Consider the following 18,903-nt stretch of genomic DNA (forward strand, 5'->3'; position numbering starts at 1 on the left):
CCAGAGCCACATAGCTAAGAAATTCCTTAGGTGAGACTTAAACCAAGGTCTTCCCAACTGCTAGTCCAGTAATATATCCACTATCCAGCACGTCCATACTGTTTCTCCTACCCAATGTGGATCTGCAATGTGCTTGACTCTTATTAATTCACTATTAAGTGTGTGTGTGTGTGTGTGTGTGTGTGTGTGTGTGTGTGTGTGTGTGTGTTGGGAGATTCACTAGGGAAGAGGGGCTATTTATAAAGTGGTAAGTTTTCCGTGTGAAAGGACTGTGCTATTCAGAGTCTTGGGGAAGATCACATACATAATAAGAACTCTGTCCCCAGCTTTCTTGGCAGAATGGACACATACCTAAATCCCAGGCGCAGGAAATGTTTGCTGCCCAGTTTGGTCATGGCTTTCCTGGCTGTGTCATCTAGGTTTTGAGATCCTTCATCATTCACAGCCACGGAAAGGATCATGCCATCAGCCACTGTGTTCAAATACTGTGCCAGGCGCTCACTCTCTTTCTTGGATTTGTAAGTATCAAACCTAAAAAAGAGAACAAAAGTTAGGACTGTCTGTAATGAGGAACAGTTATGCAGTTCAATTCCAAATGCCCAGGGGTCCAGGAGTTTTATTGCTATAGCTAACAGAGGAGGACAGCACACTATTCACTGATAACAAGAAATATTATTTTTTTAAGGAGTGCACAGTGAAAGGCATTTTTTTTAAACTTAGAAATAAATCGTGGCTCCTTGCATATTTGACTTTTCAGAAAAAATAACATACTTCCAAGCCCAAATGGGAAAAATTATCCACAGCATTCTAATGATCTGCTTGAGCCTGGACTAGTGGAAAATGATATTGTATTAGATTCAGGGCAGCTATTCATGATGCAGTGGATAGAGAGCCAGACCTGAAGTCAGGAAGTCTCATCTTCCTGAGTTCAAATCCAGCCTCAGACACTTACTAGCTGTGTAACCCTGGACAAGTCACTTCACCCTGTTTGCCTCAGTTTCCTCATCTGCAAAATGATCTGGTGAAGGAAATGCCAAACCACTCTTGTACTTTTGCCTAGAAAATCCTGAGTGGGGTCATGGAGAGTCGGACATGACTGAAACAACTGAACAAAAAATTAGATTCGGGAAACCTGAATTCTACTTCTAGTTCCGCCACAACGCTGAGGGGCCATGAGAAAGTCACTTCACCTCCTGAGTCTCAGTCTCCCCTCTGTGAAATGAGGATATTGCACTAGATGATCTCTAGAAGAAGCAGCCTGTTCTGACATCCTATTATCCCCAGCATTATTATTTCTAGAATGCTGGAGCCTTATCATAAGAGAGTAAAAGGAACATTTTTTTTTCACATTAAGGTCTCACTTAAAAGATGTTATGAAAAGAAAATCCATAAGGTTCTTGAAATGGTTTGTGGGAAGCAGGAAGGCAAAAGCAGTATCAGATGTCTCTGGCCATGAAAGGGGATAATTCCATTGATATTAGAGAGAACTCCTAGATCAGAAAACTTCTTCCAGAAACTTCTCTGTAACATATCATCTTAGAGAGCTGCCCAAACACTAAGACACTGGATAAGTGACTTGCTTACAATCATGCAAGCAATGTATAACAGAAGCCAGGACTTCCTGGCTCTGAGGTCAGTTCTCTATCCACTATCCCATGGTAAAGCAGAAGATATAAAAAGGGAATATTTCAACATGTTTACCCTTAAATTGTACCCTAATCCCATCCTTTCCTAGCTCCTGAGGATTTTTTCTCCAATTCTTATCCCCTTCCTCTTCAGGATCTTCAAAATCTTCCCCTCTATTGGCTTACATCTCTCTGCATTCATACATGTTTAAGTGACCAATGGGATGGGGGTGAATGGGGGAAAGCCTTCTTCATCTGATCTACTCCCCCTTTATTTGGCAACCAATTAATTTTCTTTTCCCTCTGAAGACTCCTAGAATTATAGATCCAGAACCATTTCCTTTATTCTTTCTCTATTCATCATTAATTCTGTGAAAATTATTGTTATGTAAAGTGAAAAGTTTAGCTCTCAACAGAGTATTTTCATCCACTTTTGTACTTTGTTTGAAATTAGGGTACAGTGCCACCAGGTGGCAGCAGGTGCCTTGCTTGCATGACAAACCGTAGATGTGGTTTGCTAGAGATGGAAATAATCATATTTCTCATTAAAAAAAAAAAGACAAAAACAAACAACAAAAGCAAAACCCTATTCTTTTTTAAACCAACCAACCAAATGATATTATAAAATATTATGATAAAGAGAATACATACAGACCAAGCTTTTAAAGAAAAAAAAAAGACTATTACATAGCATTTGGTACCTTTCTCCCTTGTCCTTACTGTTAATCCATCATGGCTCAATTTAACCCTGGCCTTATCCTATTCTTGATTAAAATGCTTCCTTTCTAATTCACCCTAGCTTGTCCCATGACTCAAGAACTTTTGACTACTGTCCCCTGTAGACTAGCGTTGAAATATTTTCCCTCCATTTTTGGCTTCCTCAGAATCCATCTTTTACCTGGTAGAAGAACAAGGTCAAATTTCTGCATCTCCCTGAAAGCATAATAGCTCTTCCCAGTCAGAAAGAAGTTACTTTCTATTTCCCATTTTTTAAAAGAACTCTCTCTCTCTCTCTCTCTCTCTCTCTCTCTCTCTCTCTCTCTCTCTTTTCTCTGTCTCTTTCTCTGTCTCTCTGTCTCTGTCTCTCTGTCTCCCTCTCTCTTTCCTTTGCCTTTTGCTGTGTCCCAGTATTTAGCACATAATAGTGCTTAATAAATGTTTATTGACTGAACTCACTGAGATATATGGATAATAACAATAGATGTAGATGCCTTACATTTATAAAACACCCCTATTTATATTGTCTTCTGCTCGTCTCCTTTGTAAAGTTCTTTTTTGTGTTACTTCATATGACACTCACAAAACCTCCATGAGGTAAGACTTGAATTCCACTTTTCGGATGAAAAAATGAGGGTTCAGATTGGTAAAGAGACTTGCCTAAGACCAAAAAGCAAAACAGCAGTTATAACCTTCCCTTTCTTCCACCTTCTGGCCTGTGCTCATTGCCCTGCTATGCCATGCCGACCATATCTTGCACCATAAATCGCTTCTGAAGTAAACTGCTTCCTGAAAACAAGTATCTTTTACTGAAGACATTATGAATTACATTTTCATCACAGAACTTGACAGAGTTTCATAGCAAACATTTAAAGTGATTTTATCAAGGCTTCTGTGACAACACTTTGCATTCTGCCCCAGCATATTATAAAAACTGTGTTCTCAAAGTCTTGCCAAATCATGGAATACTGTGGAAAGGCAAAGAATCTTAAAGACCACTTCTAGCCTAATTTTCTCATTTTGCTGATGAGACACCTGATACCCAGAGAAGTTAAAAGACATAGAGATTAAGACTGAGATGCCAAAGGTCACTCAGACAATTGGGGGCGGAGCCAGGGATTCCAATTTCATGGGCTCACTACTACATCGTGCTACTTCCAGCGACTTTTTTCCTGCCAGTCAATCAATAAACATTTATTAAGCACCTGCTGTGTGCCAGGCACTGTACTAAGTTCTTGGGATACAAAAAAAAGACAAAAGATAGCCCCTCAAGACCTTATAATCTAATGGGGCGAGACAGAGGATGCAGCCATCCAGGAGTACAGCCAGGTGAGAAATGATGAAGTAGTTGCCCTGGGTGCCCTCCGTAAATGGAGGAGCTCTTCACTGTCCACCTCTCTACTTTCTCCAACCAGAGGGAAGGGTGGGGGGAGGGGACAGAAGCAAGGGATACAGAAGAAGTAGGTGTGAATTTTGGAGTTCATGGGATCTGACAGGATAATGAGATTCCAGAAGACAAAATGGAGTCCAGGAGAGCATTTAGGTGGGAAATCAATGTGCTCATTTTCTTTGGCTTCTTAATCAATGGCATTCAGCCTTAGTGATTAGCTTTCTTTTCTTGAAATTTTCTCCTCATTGGCTTCTCTTGTAACATAATATCTTGTTTCACAATGACTCTCTTGGTTCTCTACCTACCTCTCTCATTATTCCTGTCCTCTTGTGCTATACCTGCTCTTATCCTCTGATTATGTATTATAAGAAGTTTTATCCAGCAGTGGGGAACCTGTGACCTCAAGGCCATATGTGGCCCTCTAGGTCCTCAAGTGAAGCCCTTTGATGGAATCCAGACTTCGCAGAAGAAATAACAAATGGGGATTCTGTGTTCTGTGAAGTTTGGATTCTGCCAAAAGGCCCTACTTGAGGACCTAGAGGGCCACATATGGCCTCGAGGCTGCAGGTTCCTCACCCCTGTTTATACTCTGTCTTCTGCTTTTCTCCTTTTGTGAAATTAGGCATGAAGCCCAATTTTTTTTCCTTTGTACAATTCCTCCACATCTCCCTGCTACCCCATCTAATTCAGGCAGCTAAGTAGTGGAGTGGATAGAGGGTTAGCCCTGGAGTAAGGAAGACTGGAGTTAAAATTCTGTCTTAGACACTTACTAGGTTTATGATCCTGGGTAAATAACCTATCCTGCCTCAGTTTCTTTAACTATAAAATGGAAATTATGATAACACCTATCTCTCAGGGTTGGTGTAAGGATTAAATGAGATTAAGTACTTTGCAAACTTTAAATCACTATATAAATGCCAGTTATTATTCTTATATTTCATAAATGGATTATTGCAAAAGCCTTTGAATCTGTGCTCTTGACTGGAATCTTTTCCCTTTCTAATATATCCTGCCCTGCCCCTCCCCATAGTGATATTGACCTTCTGATGTTGCCAGCTTGTTCATCAAAATGGGCCACGTGGGCCACATACATACTTTATGTATCTGACTCTCTGAAGGTCATAAAGTCTTCTTAGATCTTTTTCATATCTATGGCCTCCTTTAGCACCTTCTATTGACTTAGGGGGCCCAGTTACTTCCCCAATTTTGGAGAAGGTCTCTTAAGCCTGTTAAATGTGCTTCTCTGGCTCTCACTCTCCTATCATTTCTGTCATAAACAACACTCAGCTAAAGAGAAAACTGATTAAGTAGAAACTCAGATGCTTTTTGGGATAATAGCAGGATAACTGTCCTTTGCTCTCTACGGCCTCACTGGAAACTACTTCTCTCTTGGTCTTACTCTCTCCTTTTAAAAGATTGCATATTTTTCACTTATTCCACTTTCACTTGTTTCCCTTCTGGAAGTAATTTCCATTTGACTGTGGGACTACTTTATTGCATTATTGAAATCAAATGTTTCACATCACTTTAACAATTTCCAGTTTTAAAAAGAAAAACATAGCAACTTGAGGTGACTGACTATTCAGAGAGGATTTATCAATACCACTTATGACTTTTACTCTTTGGCACTGATACATAAAAATGATACATCTTTACTTGATGCAACATAGGTTGTAAGTTCCTTGAGAGCAGAGACTGTTCCACTGTCTTCCTTTGCATTCTCAGTGCTTAACACAGTGTCTGGCACATATTAGGTGCTTAATAAATGTGTGTTGCCCTAACTTGACTTGATTTGACATGGGCAGAAGGCAAGGCTCTCATTTTTGATGATTGCTCATAGGCTGAAGTCAGGTACTTACTTAACTGGGTCCAATTAGATGTCATTTATGGGAAACACCTGGGGCTGTCCTTTATAAAAGGTTTGCTGAGGTTGCCATATTAAAAAGAGGTAGATATCACTTGCTTTTGCTTAGCCAGGAGAGCTGAAGCATTAGATAAGTGACAAAAACCCAAATGAAGTTGGAAGAGCACTGGATTTGGGAACCAGAAGACTTGGGTTCAAGTTACAGCCTACAGCTTATGGCTTATGTGACGTTGGGCAAACAACTTCTCTCTGGGTTTCAATTCCCTCATCTGTAAAATGGGCAGAATAATTGTTGCAATCCTACCTCATAGGTTTGTAGCAAGGAGCAAAAGGGATACTATATATGAAGTACTTTGTAATCAGTAAGAAACATATTTGTAAGGTATCATTATTGCTCTCATAGTACATTAAGCATATAACATTATTCTGAATGAATAAAGATTGATTCCTAACAACACACTGAAGAAGGTAGGAAAATTGAGACAAAGAGAAAAATTATGAGATCCTATTGCCTTTGCGATGGGTATTGATTGGACTCAAGTAAGAACATTCTCAGCACTGGAATTTAAGGTAAGGGTGGGGTATTGGCTTAAGAAATAAATATTCAAGTAAACCTTACCTGTCCGAATGAATGACAGCACCGAGTTTGGGATTAATGACATGGACAATGACACCACGATGGCCCCAGCTCCTTTCAAAGTAGTAACCCCCTTCACTCATCCCTCCTGGATGGAGGGTCTTATTCAAAAAAGTCCAGGAGAGCTTCTTTTGCCCATGCATTTCCAGAGTGCCACCTTGGCCAACTCCAATGTATTTTAGTCCATAGTAATAGTCAGGCTCACTGCCATCATCAGCTCTAAAAGAAAAAAAAACAACAGCTAAAACAAACTCAAGTTTGACTATGAAATCATTAAGGAAATAAGCATAAGGGAATAAGCATTTATATAGTGCCTATGTGCTGTAGGTGCCAGGCATTGTACTAGGCATTTTTACAAATACCACCTCATTTGATTCTTACAACAGCCTTATGAGGTAGGTATTCTTATTATTATCCCCATTTTATAGTTGAGGAAACTGAGGCAAACTGGGATTAAGTGACTTGCCCAGGATCATTAAGAAATTATTCCTGAGAGTTGCTGAGGAGCAAAGTCCAGCCTCAAAGGCAGGGACTAACACATGATACATTACTCTCAGAACATGATATGTTACCTACAGCTTTGTAAATGCTTCACATAGTAGGTACTCAATCAATCAACAGCATTTACTAAGTGCCTACTAAATGAGAGGTCCTAGGCTAATAGAAATCATAAAGACAAAAATGAAACTGTCTTTGCTCTGAAGAAACTCAGTAAACATTGGTTGAATAAATCAAACTGCCAGAAAAAATAGCAATCAGACTTTCCACCAATGAATCTATACTCAGGATTCAGAACAATTATGAGATACTTTGATCAGTCAGTCAGTTAATTAACATTTATTAAGAATTTCTTCCCAGTGCTAAGTGCATTTATCATGAAGTACACAAATATCAGAAATTCTTCTTTTGGCTTATAAATAATACAGCTTGGGGAATTCATCAGAAATGGAATGTCTAACATAATTCTTGTACTAGGTTACTTTGGCTACCATGTATTCTGAATAGAAAACAAATCTAGTAATGTTCAACTTATATGTCAAGGAATATGCTCTAATTAAAGGGCTAATCCTGTCCGTGGAGTGAAATTTCACTCCTTTAACTTTTGCTTTATTTCACTCACCAATTTTATAAAGCCCTTCTCTTAAATCCTATTTTGATGATTCACTGTTGTATTGAAGTAACCCCGGGTTCTCAAAGGCAATAATTATAAAAGTTGGATGAAGTCTTTGGCAGATCTCACTGTGGTACAACGGAAAGAACGCTGGCTCTGAGGTCAGAGGACCTGGCTTAAAATCCTTCCTTTAAAAACTACTATAATGACCTTGAGCCTCAGTTTCCTCAACTATAAAATGAGGGGGGTTAGGCAAACTAGCCTCCAATATCATTTGCAGCTTTATCTCTACGAGTTTATAAAGTCCTCAAGTAAGGGCCTGATGAGTGATCATTCATCTGGCAAGAACCCAGCCAGCTAAATGTGGATAGGCTCATTGCTAGAAGGCTGGCCCACCAACTAATGATCTGGGGAAGGTGGTATGCAGATGGTCTACTAAGGGTGGGTGAGGCCATCACTGGAAGGAATAAACACATGTTTTGAATTATTGCAGTCTCTGTAAGTAAGACTATAATTGGAATTCGGTTGGAGGAACTAAAAAAATATGGCACCTAGGCCATAGAAATTAAAATTATCCGTGATTTCTACATTTCTTCAGCATCTTCCATATCATGGTGGCTTCCTTTAGAATGGAAGTTGCTTGTCAATCAAAATTGTTTTACTTATTGTATCTGTATCTCAGCACATAGCACAGTGCCTACCATATAATAGATGTTTAGTGTTTGTAGGGTGGTTGTTAATTGATTATTTGTGTGTGCCATCAGTTAGGCTAGAACGGATTACTTTCTTTTTTATTCATGTAAAACATTTTTATATTAGTTGTTTGTACAAGAAGACTCAAATAAAGGGAAAAAAAGAATGAAAGAAAGTGAAAAATAGCATGCTTCAGTCTGTATTCAGATGGTATCATTTCTTTCTCTGAAGGCAGATAGTATGCTTCATCATTAGTCCTTTGGGATTGTCTTGGATCATTGTATTGCTGAGAATAGCTAAGCCATGCACAGTTCTTCACAGAACAATATTGCTGTTACTGTATACAGCATTGTCCTGGTTCTGTGAACTATGATTGCTTTTATGATTCATCATGGCATGAAAACCTAGGTTCTCAAAAGCTATGCCCCTATAGCATAAGTTCTGTTAGGTCACAATGATCTGAGAAGGTTTCAAGTATAGGCCTAGTGATGTCACCCAAGGACCAGGTTAACTAATGACAGAGGCTCATCTTCTCATCATCTTTGGGGAAGCTAGGTAGTTTAATGGATAGAGGACCAGGGGTCAGGAAGCTTGGGGTCAGGAAGGCCTGAGTTCAAATCCAGCCTCAGACACTTACTAGTTGTGACCCTAGGCAAGTCACTTAATTTCGGTTTGCTTCAGAGTTTCCTCATCTGTAAAAATGAGGATGATAATAACATCTACCTCCCAGAGTTGCTGCGAGGATTAAATTGTAAAGTGCTTAGCACAGTACCTGGCATGTTGTCAGTACTACATAAATAGTAGTTATCATTATTATTGATCACCTCTGGCTCATCATCTGGTGGCTAAAATGTTGGCCATCTACAAAATGGAGAGATTGCTGTCTGGGTTAGTGAAGAAAATACCTACGATGATGAAATTGTGGATTTTTCAAAGTACTGAGGTATTGAAGACTATTTTATACTGGTATCTCCCAAGTGGAACAGGAACCCTTCACAACTTTTTCAGAAAGCCTCCCTTAAATCCAATTCAATATTGTAGTACAGTTCGGGCAAGCTATTTACCTACCTTCCAAACAAGACGATGCTGAAATTACTCTGGAAAAGGCAAGTCTCACTCCCTACATGCATTTCTCCACCATTCTCAATAAGTATATGTCGAGTCCGCAAAACAATTGGCTCGGTGTTATCCTTAATAACCAGTTTTCCTGAACAGGAAGAAAGAGGTTGATATTTGAGCAGCAGTATAGGGAGACGAGTATCGAAGAAACTGAGAGCTGGAAGATACTTAAGAAGTCAATTAGTACAACCCAGGGGTGGGGAACCTGAGGCCTCAAAGCCACATGTGCCCCTCTAGGTCCTCAAGTACAGCCCTTTGACTGAATTCAGGGCCACACTTGAGGACCTAGAGGGCCACACATGGCCTCAAGGTGGCGGGTTCCCCACCCCTAGTCCAACTCCTTCAATTTGTAGGTGAAGAAAAAAAGACCTAAGGGGATAAAGCAAATAGCCCAAAGCCACAGGTAAGCTAGTAGCAAATATAGCCTTCTAGAAGACAATGCAGAAATAAAAAATATACCCTTGTCTCTAATGCTATGGGCAAATTACTCACCTCCCTGGGCCTCAGTTTCCTTATTTGTAACAAGAGGAGGAGGTTGGAATAGATAACTTCTCAAGTACCCTCCAGATCTAAATGTAGGACCTCAGGAATATTCTCCCTAGGAAAAGTTTTTCTTTCTTTCTTTTGGTCTTCCATCCACTCCTCTTTTCTTTGGTCTGGACCTGTGATTCATTAGTATTAGAGATCTCATCCTTTTACCAGTGAAGATACGCAACTTCTCTGATACTTAAAGACTTAGAGAGAATTGCCCAGGATATTAAGATATCGTATGTATTGGAGATAGAAGTCAAAACAGGAATTTTTGACAACAGGGCCATCATTATGCCTGGCTGCCATAACACCCTACAAGTAGCATCATATTTGCTAAATGTGGTTGTCACCATACACTGTGCTTGGAAGAGAAATTGTTTAGGAAGGAAATTACCAGGTCCAATAAGCATCTCGCTAATGATTTTCTTTTGTAAAACCTCTGACAAGAACAAGCTATAAACCAGCTCTGGACTGCACAGAGCTGATGATTAGCTCTGAGAACCAGATGCTCTGATTGACATTAAGCTGTAGCTGACTGCATGTGTCATTTGTTCTGTCTATCTGAACACATGGCCAAAACCTGCCCTAGCTCTCTGTCTTATTAGAAGGGATGTTAGGCAGAAAAGGAAAAGAGAAGAGGGGGCTTTGCTGCTTACCTCCATCTGTAATGTGGATAGAATGGACCGTGGCTGAGGATGTGAGCAGAAGCCTTCTGCCCTTGCCAATGTGAACACGATGATCTTCATCATGGCCAGGGGCCCAGGGATGTAAGTCGGGGCTATGGTCAGGACATTCTGCTAATGCTCCTAGAAATGAAGGGAAGTATCAATTATCCAGAATCCATTAAATACCAGTTTCCTTTATATGGACTTTTACCCCAAGATGCTTAAAGTGCCTGGAGGGAGGCTCTAATTCATCCTCACCCCAACACTCACAAAATGGGAGAAGCATCAGAATAATCCCCACTTTACAGATGGCAAAGCTGAGTCACAAAAGAAGCTACTGCCAATTTTCTAGGCAATTAAAATGCTAGAACAAGAGCCTGTCTCTCTTGATTCCTAAGAGCCCTTATGTCCTTTGGAAAGTAGAATTGATTCTCCCTCTGACCCTAATGAAGATGCTGTCTCCCAAGCAGGTTCCATTTTGTTATCATAATTTCCCAGACAAAAGTTATTGCAGCACAGTCAGGAAGTTCTGGGTTCAAATTCCATCTCAGAAACTTGCTAGCTGTGTGACTTAAACTCTCTGTGCCTCAGTTTCTCATTTGTAAAATGAGAAAGTTGGGCTTCATGTCCTCTGAAGCTCCTCCCAGTTCCAAATTCATGAGCTTACGACCCTGTGACTTCTAAGTTCAGAGTATAGAAAGGGAGAATTGGAGGCAACCTGAGAAACAACAATAACAATACATACTGATAATTTTTGCAGTGTACAAAACTCCTGTAGATACACATCATCTTATCTGAACAACAACCCTACAAGCTAAGTAAAATGGGGACAGTAACAAGCTCATAGGTGGAAGGGACAACCTGTAGCACCTCATTTCTTAGTTTACTGTGAGGATCAAGGTTTTCAAAGCCTCATACAAATGTGAACTATGATTAGTATTATTAAATTCCCCTTTTCCATTTTGCAGATGAGGAGTGTGGGGTCTAGAGAGAGTTTCCACAGCTTATTAGTCTAGTCCCACAGCCTTGGGACTAGAACCCAGGTCTGCTCAGTCTGGTCTTCTTGCTATGAGCAGACAGAATTCCTCTTGAGACTTGGCTTCATTCATGACTTGCCTATGAATGCAGTCCCTTTCAGTAAATGTGAGCTTTGCCATCAAAAGATGCCCATAAAGAAATACTGTACCTTGGGCTCAGCCCTTCAGCTCCCCTTTCCATAAAAGTCAGAATAAGGCAACTCTGTCTCTGATAGTCAAACTGGTTGGATGACGTCTTCTCCTTTTACTTTTATTTTTTCTTTTAAAATAAATTTTGTTGATGCTTCAATTTATATTCCAGTCATTTCTAAATATAAAGCCCAATTCCTCAAACTAATACTTTTTCCTCTAAGCCTACACATACCTGACTTGAATTGAAAGGTCATTTTCAAGCCAAATCCATAATTCAATTTTTTTTTTAGCATAGGAAACCTTTGGGAAAGAAATTCCCTCTAACAATTCAGGTTGGCAACTTACACCCATAAGCTTTGCAACTTATAGCTATAAAACAGTTACCTGGGTCATGAAAGGTTAAGTGAGTTCTCCAGGGTCACACAGCCCATATGGGTAGGAAAAGGCATTTGAACCCAGGTTTTTTGTGTTGTTGTTGATTTTTTTTAATCTGAGATCTGCTCTCTACGTATTACTCCATGGTGATTCTCAATTTAACTGAACTCAATTAAAAAGGCATTTATTAAGCACATGCTAGTTATAAGACTCTTTGGTAGGTGCTGGGAATACAAAGACAAAATTGAAATAGTTCCTGACCTCAAGAAGCATCCATTCTGTTAAGGGGATACAAGGTATGTACTGAACAGTAACTTCAAGCTAATTTGGTCAGGCATGGTAGTTCGTCCCTGTAATTTCTGCTGAAGGAAGCTGATGCTAGGGGATCTCTTGAGCTCGGGAGCCAACTGGGTGCCTGCACTAAATGTGACATCAATATAGTGAGATCTCAAGAGAGGGAGACCACTAGACCACTAGGAGAGTTGAGTTGGCACAGGTCAGAAAACAGAGCAGGTTAAACTCCAATGCTGATCAATAGTGGGAGCAGGAGGAAGAGAGAGAAAGACGGAGAGGGGGGAGAGAGAAAGAGAGAGAGAGAGAGAGAGAGAGAGAGAGAGAGAGAGAGAGAGAGAGAGAGAGAGAGAGAGAGAGAGAGAGAGAGAGAGAGAGAGAGAGAGAGAGATCGATCTCGGTTTGTTGTTCTTGTTTTACAGAAAAGAAAATCTGAAGAGGGAGGAAGCAGTAATGACTTGAGTGGAGGAGGGAATCAAAATCCATCCACCTATACTTAAATCTAATCATTGGGCCTGATGGAATGATTAGGCTGGAAACCCTGGCTACCATTTGAGACTCAAATTATTTCATTAAGAGAAGGGGGTTGAATTCAGGTGGGTTTAATAAAGCATTTTCTGCTTTTGCAAATTCAGAAGGATTCATCATGTTAGTGGCCATCAGATGGAAAATGCAGACTAGCTCAACAGTGGGATCTTTATCTTAATGCAATAATATTGTATTTCCAAATATGTGGCAAAGCTGCCAAGATGTGTTTTAGACAACTATTTCTGTTGCAGTATCCAGAAGACAAGAAAAGTAAAGGGGAAAATGGGCAAGAAATCCAGGGGAATATTTCTCCTCTAGGGAATTTGTGTAAGGAAAACTGACAATTCACAGTTTGACCCACATCTGGTCTGTTCACTTAGCTTGCTTTCAGCCTCAGAAATAGAGCTAGAGATCAGAGGAATGGCCCAGAAAGGGATCTTCATGTATCCCTTCTGTAAAGACACAACAGAGACAATTATTCAAGGCCAATGAGTCACTGTTCATGTGTGCAGTATATTTCCTGCCCCAGGGACAGTGTTTTTCATTCCAAATACATTTAATCCTAGCTCAAATAGGCAAAGAAGTATAGTTCCCCAACCATGATCTAGGGAGGAGTGGTTCAGACTTGGCCCACCAACCCATAGATCCAAATAGGAAACTGTTCTTAGATTATCCCGTGAGGCTAATTGGCTCCTATTTGTAAGGTTTCAGGAGCAAGCATCTATCTCTCACCCTATTCACATTCAGCCTTAACATCACAGATATTCCTGTCCCTGTAGTGTCCTTGACATTTTAGCCTTGAATGGAAATTTTTTTTTTTGTTTTAGGTCTTGATGCCTTACCCTCCATCAGGGAAATTTGGGATTTCCTTTGCATGATTCAGATTCAGTGTTATTAAATGACTTCCAGGCATGGATCTGCAGTGCATTTAGTGAAATATTTGTGGGGATTTCTGCCATTTTCAGGCCAGTGGTATAGTGGAAAGGGTAATAGACTAGAAGTCTGGAGAGACTGGCATTCACTGCCCTGACAATTCATAGCTGTGTTATCAGGGGCAAGTTATTTTCTCATCTGTAAGATGGGGACAATAATACCTAAAGCATCTCCCTCACAGGGTTATTGGGAGGACCAAATGAAATAATACATGTAAATCCCTTTGCATACCTTAAAGTACCTATAAGTGTCAGTTATTAATAACAAGGTGCCCCAAAAGTCTTAGTGAACTATTGAGCTACAAAAGCTTCAAGTGCACTAAAACTTACAAAATACCAGTTTAGCTGAAGAATAGAGGTAAAGTTTACACAGCATAGTTTCTGCTTCTCCTCTGGAGTCTGCTCAGAAGGAGAGAGAGAGAAAAAGAGAGAGAGAGAGAGAGAGAGAGAGAGAGAGAGAGAGAGAGAGAGAGAGAGAGAGAGAGAGAGAGAGAGACAGAGAGAGAGACAGAGAGAGAGACAGAGAGAGAGAGACAGAGAGAGAGAGAGAGACAGAGAGAGAGAGACAGAGAGACAGAGAGAGAGAGAGAGAGAGAGAGAGAGAGAGAGAGAGAGAGAGAGAGAGAGAGAGAGAGAGGTGTTGTGGGCGTGAAGAGTTTATTTTCCTTTTCACAGAGTCTCAGAGTTAAAAGGAACCTCAGAAACCATTAAGGTCAACCTGTACCTAACCAACCCCTAGTTTTAAATGAACAAAGGGCCATTTTAAAGTGGCTTGAAATTGAAAAGCAAGAGGGAAGCTCTCAATTCATCAAGAAACATACAGGGAAGAATCTTATTTCTTCACCCCAAATACCTAAAATAAGTTAAGACTTTGGAGAAAAAAAATTCCAACTACATTAACACAGACTATATAGTTAACCCCAGTGATAGTCTCAGTTAACTAAATTTTCAAAGTTAAAATATAAGCTGCTTTCACTTAAGTCACCAAAAATAAGATTAAGAATTTTATGTAAATTCCTTTCCCACTCTATGCATTTGCACCAGCCATCTTCCATCCCTGAAATTTCATCTCAACTTCACTTCTCAGAATCCTAATCTCTCTTCACACCTCAGCTCAGGTGCCCACTCTTCCATGACCCCTCCTAATACAGTTATCCCTTTCATATCATGGAGGTTAGGGGCACGATACCCCCCCCATGATCTGGAAAATCCGTGTAAAAATTTTTGGCCCTCTGTGACAGAGAAGAAGGCTGATTTACTATGGTATTAAAAGATAAAATATGTTGATATTATATAATACTATACATATATTTTATGCATTTCTGAGTTTTTAAACTTTTTCTGTGTCATCTGCTGGCCTGTGTGTGTCATCTGTGGCTTCTGTGGAAATGTTATGAAAATGAGATAAAAGTATGAAAGAATCATCATCATACACAGCGTAGGCTTTATTTATACATAGTTTTAAATCCCATGTCTCACCAAGGGAAGGGAAAAGAATCATTTATCTAGTGTTTTCACTAACATGGGAAATGTTATGAAAATTAGATAAGAGTATGGAAGAATCATCATTGTACACAGTGATGAGACATTTCATTACCAATCCCACCAGGAGCCACCCATCCCATTATGCCAGTTCATGTCAAAAACAGGTTTCTGGTGCATCATGCAGACAAGTGTGCTGCTTTCTGAATACTGGAAGAAATAATATTCTAAATAAGCTTATAGCTATGCCTTTTTCTTCTACTTTCTTCCTTTTTTTTTACATTCTTAGCATGACGGGACAATTAAAAGAGCCTGCAAAAGCACAGGTAATGATTGGTGGAGTGGTAATAGGACTTAAGTGTATGAATGAGCTGGTTTAACTGTTTTTTGTATTGAAGAAAGTAGCTAGTACAAGCACTGACTGGATGATTAAGCCTAAATTAATCTCCACTGCAATAAAATAAACAAACAACTTAAACAATAAACCTGAATTTAATGGTGGAATGTGGAAGGGATAACCGTGGATAGTTTTTTGTCCTTCCATTTTTTGTACTATTCTTATTTGTGTACATATTATTTCATTAAATGTGATAACATTTGCAAAGCACTTAGCATAGTGCCTGGCACATAGTATGTGATTAGTAAATGCTTCTTCCTTTCCCTTTTCACACATGTCATATCTTGACCACCCCCAAACATCAGTGGAATGTAGGGCTCCTTGAAGCCAGAAAATGTTTTTTTTGTCTTTGTATACCCAGGCCCTAGCATTGTGCCTTGCAAGTAACAGATACTTAATGTATGTTCACAGAATCAAAGAATTTTAGAGGTGGAAGGGACCTCGGCAGTCATCCAGTCCAACTGAAGGAGTGCCTAACCAAAACATCCCCAACAAGGGGTCATGAAGCCTCTCCTTAAAGGACTTCCAATGAGAAGGAGCTCACTACTTCTGGAGGCAGCCCATTCCACTTTTGGTCAGCATTAAATGCGTTGACATCAGGTCCAAATTTGTCTCTTAGCAGCTCCCCTCTAATGTTCCTGGTTCTGTCACCTGGGGCTAAACAGGATGCCTAATTTCTCTTCCACATGGAACTTTAATTCAAATGCTCAAATTGCATTTACATAAAGGATTCCACAATATATTACCATGTTCTACCTGTACCTCTCTGATGTCGTGAAGATTATTAATTGGCAAGATGTGGAAAACACCTTGAACTCATTGGAGAAAACCATCACTTATAAACACGAGAACAATGATAGTCAATGGGGCTGAAAATTCTTTTTTAAAAAACTTAATCAACTTTTAAAGATGTGTTTTCCTTTACAAACTTGCACTCTAACCTTGATTTGTATTGATTGTAGTTTTGTCTCGTGACTCTCAGAATATTCTGCTCTTGCTCTCAGACATTAAAAGAAACTGAAGGAGATAAGTTGGGTATATTTGAGCTGCCTAATCATTCTCTCTAGTAGCTTCAGTAACAGGCTACTTTCTCCCACTGGAATAACTGGCCTGGATGCCTGACCCTACATTACCTCCTGTCCTCCTAGCTCCTCAGACAGATCATCCCAGATTCTGGGACAAAGCTGGTCCCAGGACAGTAGGAATAAAAGGTGTGATTCCAGAGGTCAGGCAATTGTATTCTGGTCCTAGTTATTAGGTTCTTTTTTTTGTTTTTTGTTTTTAGGCAATTGGGGTTAAGTGACTTGCCCAGGGTCACACAGCTAGTAAGTATCAAGTGTTTGATCTGAGGCTGGATTTGAACTCAGGTCCTCCTGACTTCAGGGCCGTGCTCTATCCACTGCGCCACCTAGCTGCCCCCTGATTATTAGGTTCTTTCTTTGTTCTCTGTAAACCCTGAAACCCCATTTCCAGAGATGGAGTTCCAATCTTGCTCCACTGTTCTTGAGTCCCTTCCTTGAAATATTATCTAATAGCCCAGGTCATCAACTTTCAAGAAATTAGAATCCTAGCCCTGAGCCCTCTGGACTCTTTGTCACTGACTGCCAGATCTCAATGATGCTTATCTGTCTGCATGTTTTATCTCCACTTACTACCTGCCACAAGAATCCCCCAGGATTGGGCCTCTGCCTGCCTTCCTGAATCCACCACTGACTTGTTTCACTCTCAGCCTCTTGCCTGACAGGAGATGTCTCTGTCCCACTCATGCACTTCTACCTGGGACATCTGTCTGTCTATAGCTAGACCTCAATAATGTTGAGAAACTGCTTGTCTGAATGCTCACCTGTTACCTGCTACTAAATTCCTCTGACATTCACAGAAAGGCTTGCATGATTTATATAAATTTAAATAAACAAATTGACAAATTTATATTTATTTATATATATATATATATATATATATATATATGTCTGTTTAATTAATATATAATTAAATTTGTATAAAAAGTTTATTATCCTTACAGTATGCTGTTTTGTCTACATTTGAATAGGTTTAATTTTAAAATTTTGCCACCTCAGTCAAGATTCTGGGCAAAGTAAAAAGAAGCAAACTATAGAAGTCACACATGGAAGAATGGACTAAATAACTCACTTTGTCAGAATTAACTTGTTTTAGGAAGGTCCTAGAGATCATATAAACCACACTTCCCTCCTGATTTTAGAGGAGGAAACAGACATCCAAAGAAGCCAGACAATTTGTCTAAGGTCACACAGGTAGTAAACAGTAGAGATTTTGCTCAAACTCAGGTATTCTGGTGGCAAGATCAGTGCATATTTAACTCTCTCATGCTGTTTACTTCTGAAAGCTGCCCACTTTTCCAGACTTCCTCTTATCACCCTCTTGGTAGAGGCTACCTCCCTCTGGCAATCCTCTCTAATCTCTGGGTCTCTGCCCCTAGTGGTCTGGACCACTCTGTCACTGCCAAAACTCCAGTTGTGACACCCATGATCTTTTCTAGGGTCTGTGAGCATCACTTAGCATTGGAAAGTACTCACCTGGGAATATAGCAGGAGTGAAGAAGGCAAATCCAAGCCAGCTGACTGCCAGCACCATCTTGAGAAAAGAGGGATGCTTTCCAGCTTTTCCAGTTTTCCCTTTCATTCTGGGGAAGTATCTGAAATCAAAGCCCACCAGTGGCAGAAACTCAGTTGTGCCGTGAAGTTTACTGACCAATTAGCTCCTGAACTTTCCCCTCTGATTCAACTATGGCATCACCTTAGGATGTAAATTTCCCTCCACAGGCTCAACTGAATCAACATACAGAGGATGGTAAACACAAAGAGAGAAGCTGGAAGACAGGCCAGGCGGCCAGGGAATATAAGGTGGACACAGGGCAGTTGGATCCAGGAGCACTGAGCAGGCAGACACGTAGAACCCATCTTGCTCACTCACACATACACGTTTGATAAACACAGTTGGAAATGAACACTCAAGGTTGTGAAATGAAGAGTCTGTATGAGCAGACATTCCTTTCTCACCATAGCTTGGGTAATGGCTTTGCTAGGGTCCAACCCGAAGGCTGGACTTTGCAACTGCATTTGTCCTAGTGCACAGAGATTGAGTCACAGATGAAATTTCATCCTCAACCCTGAACCTCCTTCCCCCCAGAGAAGGAAAAGTAAACCAACCCTCATTTAAAGTAAGATGGGAATTACTCAGATGAATAGCACCACATTACATCACTTGGGTTAGACTACTAGAGGCAAATATTCATTTTAAACCTCCCTCTTCATCTCCTAAAACATACCATCCACAGTGGCAGCTGAAGGTGAGTCCCTAGCCAGGTGAACCAGGAGCTGGAAGACTTAAATAAACCT

At 40.2% G+C, this 18,903-nt stretch overlaps 1 protein-coding gene across 3 annotated transcripts in view; it reads right to left on the reverse strand.

The window, feature by feature from the left end:
- The window catches only part of CEMIP (cell migration inducing hyaluronidase 1), a 248,981-nt gene that overhangs the window by 99,833 nt on the left and 130,245 nt on the right, over positions 1-18,903 (reverse strand). For all 3 annotated transcript variants that reach the window (XM_078151112.1, XM_020965925.2, XM_020965920.2), the window contains exons 2-6: positions 18,082-18,200; positions 10,344-10,493; positions 9,106-9,244; positions 6,216-6,452; positions 352-531 (exon numbers count right to left, since the gene is read on the reverse strand). In XM_078151112.1, the coding sequence (XP_078007238.1) occupies positions 352-531; positions 6,216-6,452; positions 9,106-9,244; positions 10,344-10,493; positions 18,082-18,187 (812 nt within the window). In that variant the 5' untranslated portion in view covers positions 18,188-18,200. The remainder of the gene's footprint in view (positions 1-351; positions 532-6,215; positions 6,453-9,105; positions 9,245-10,343; positions 10,494-18,081; positions 18,201-18,903) is intronic.

The sequence above is a fragment of the Phascolarctos cinereus genome, unplaced genomic scaffold (assembly GCF_003287225.1).
Source record: "Phascolarctos cinereus isolate Bilbo 61053 unplaced genomic scaffold, phaCin_HiC Scaffold_3;HRSCAF=262, whole genome shotgun sequence".
In the NCBI taxonomy this organism is placed as follows: domain Eukaryota; kingdom Metazoa; phylum Chordata; class Mammalia; order Diprotodontia; family Phascolarctidae; genus Phascolarctos; species Phascolarctos cinereus.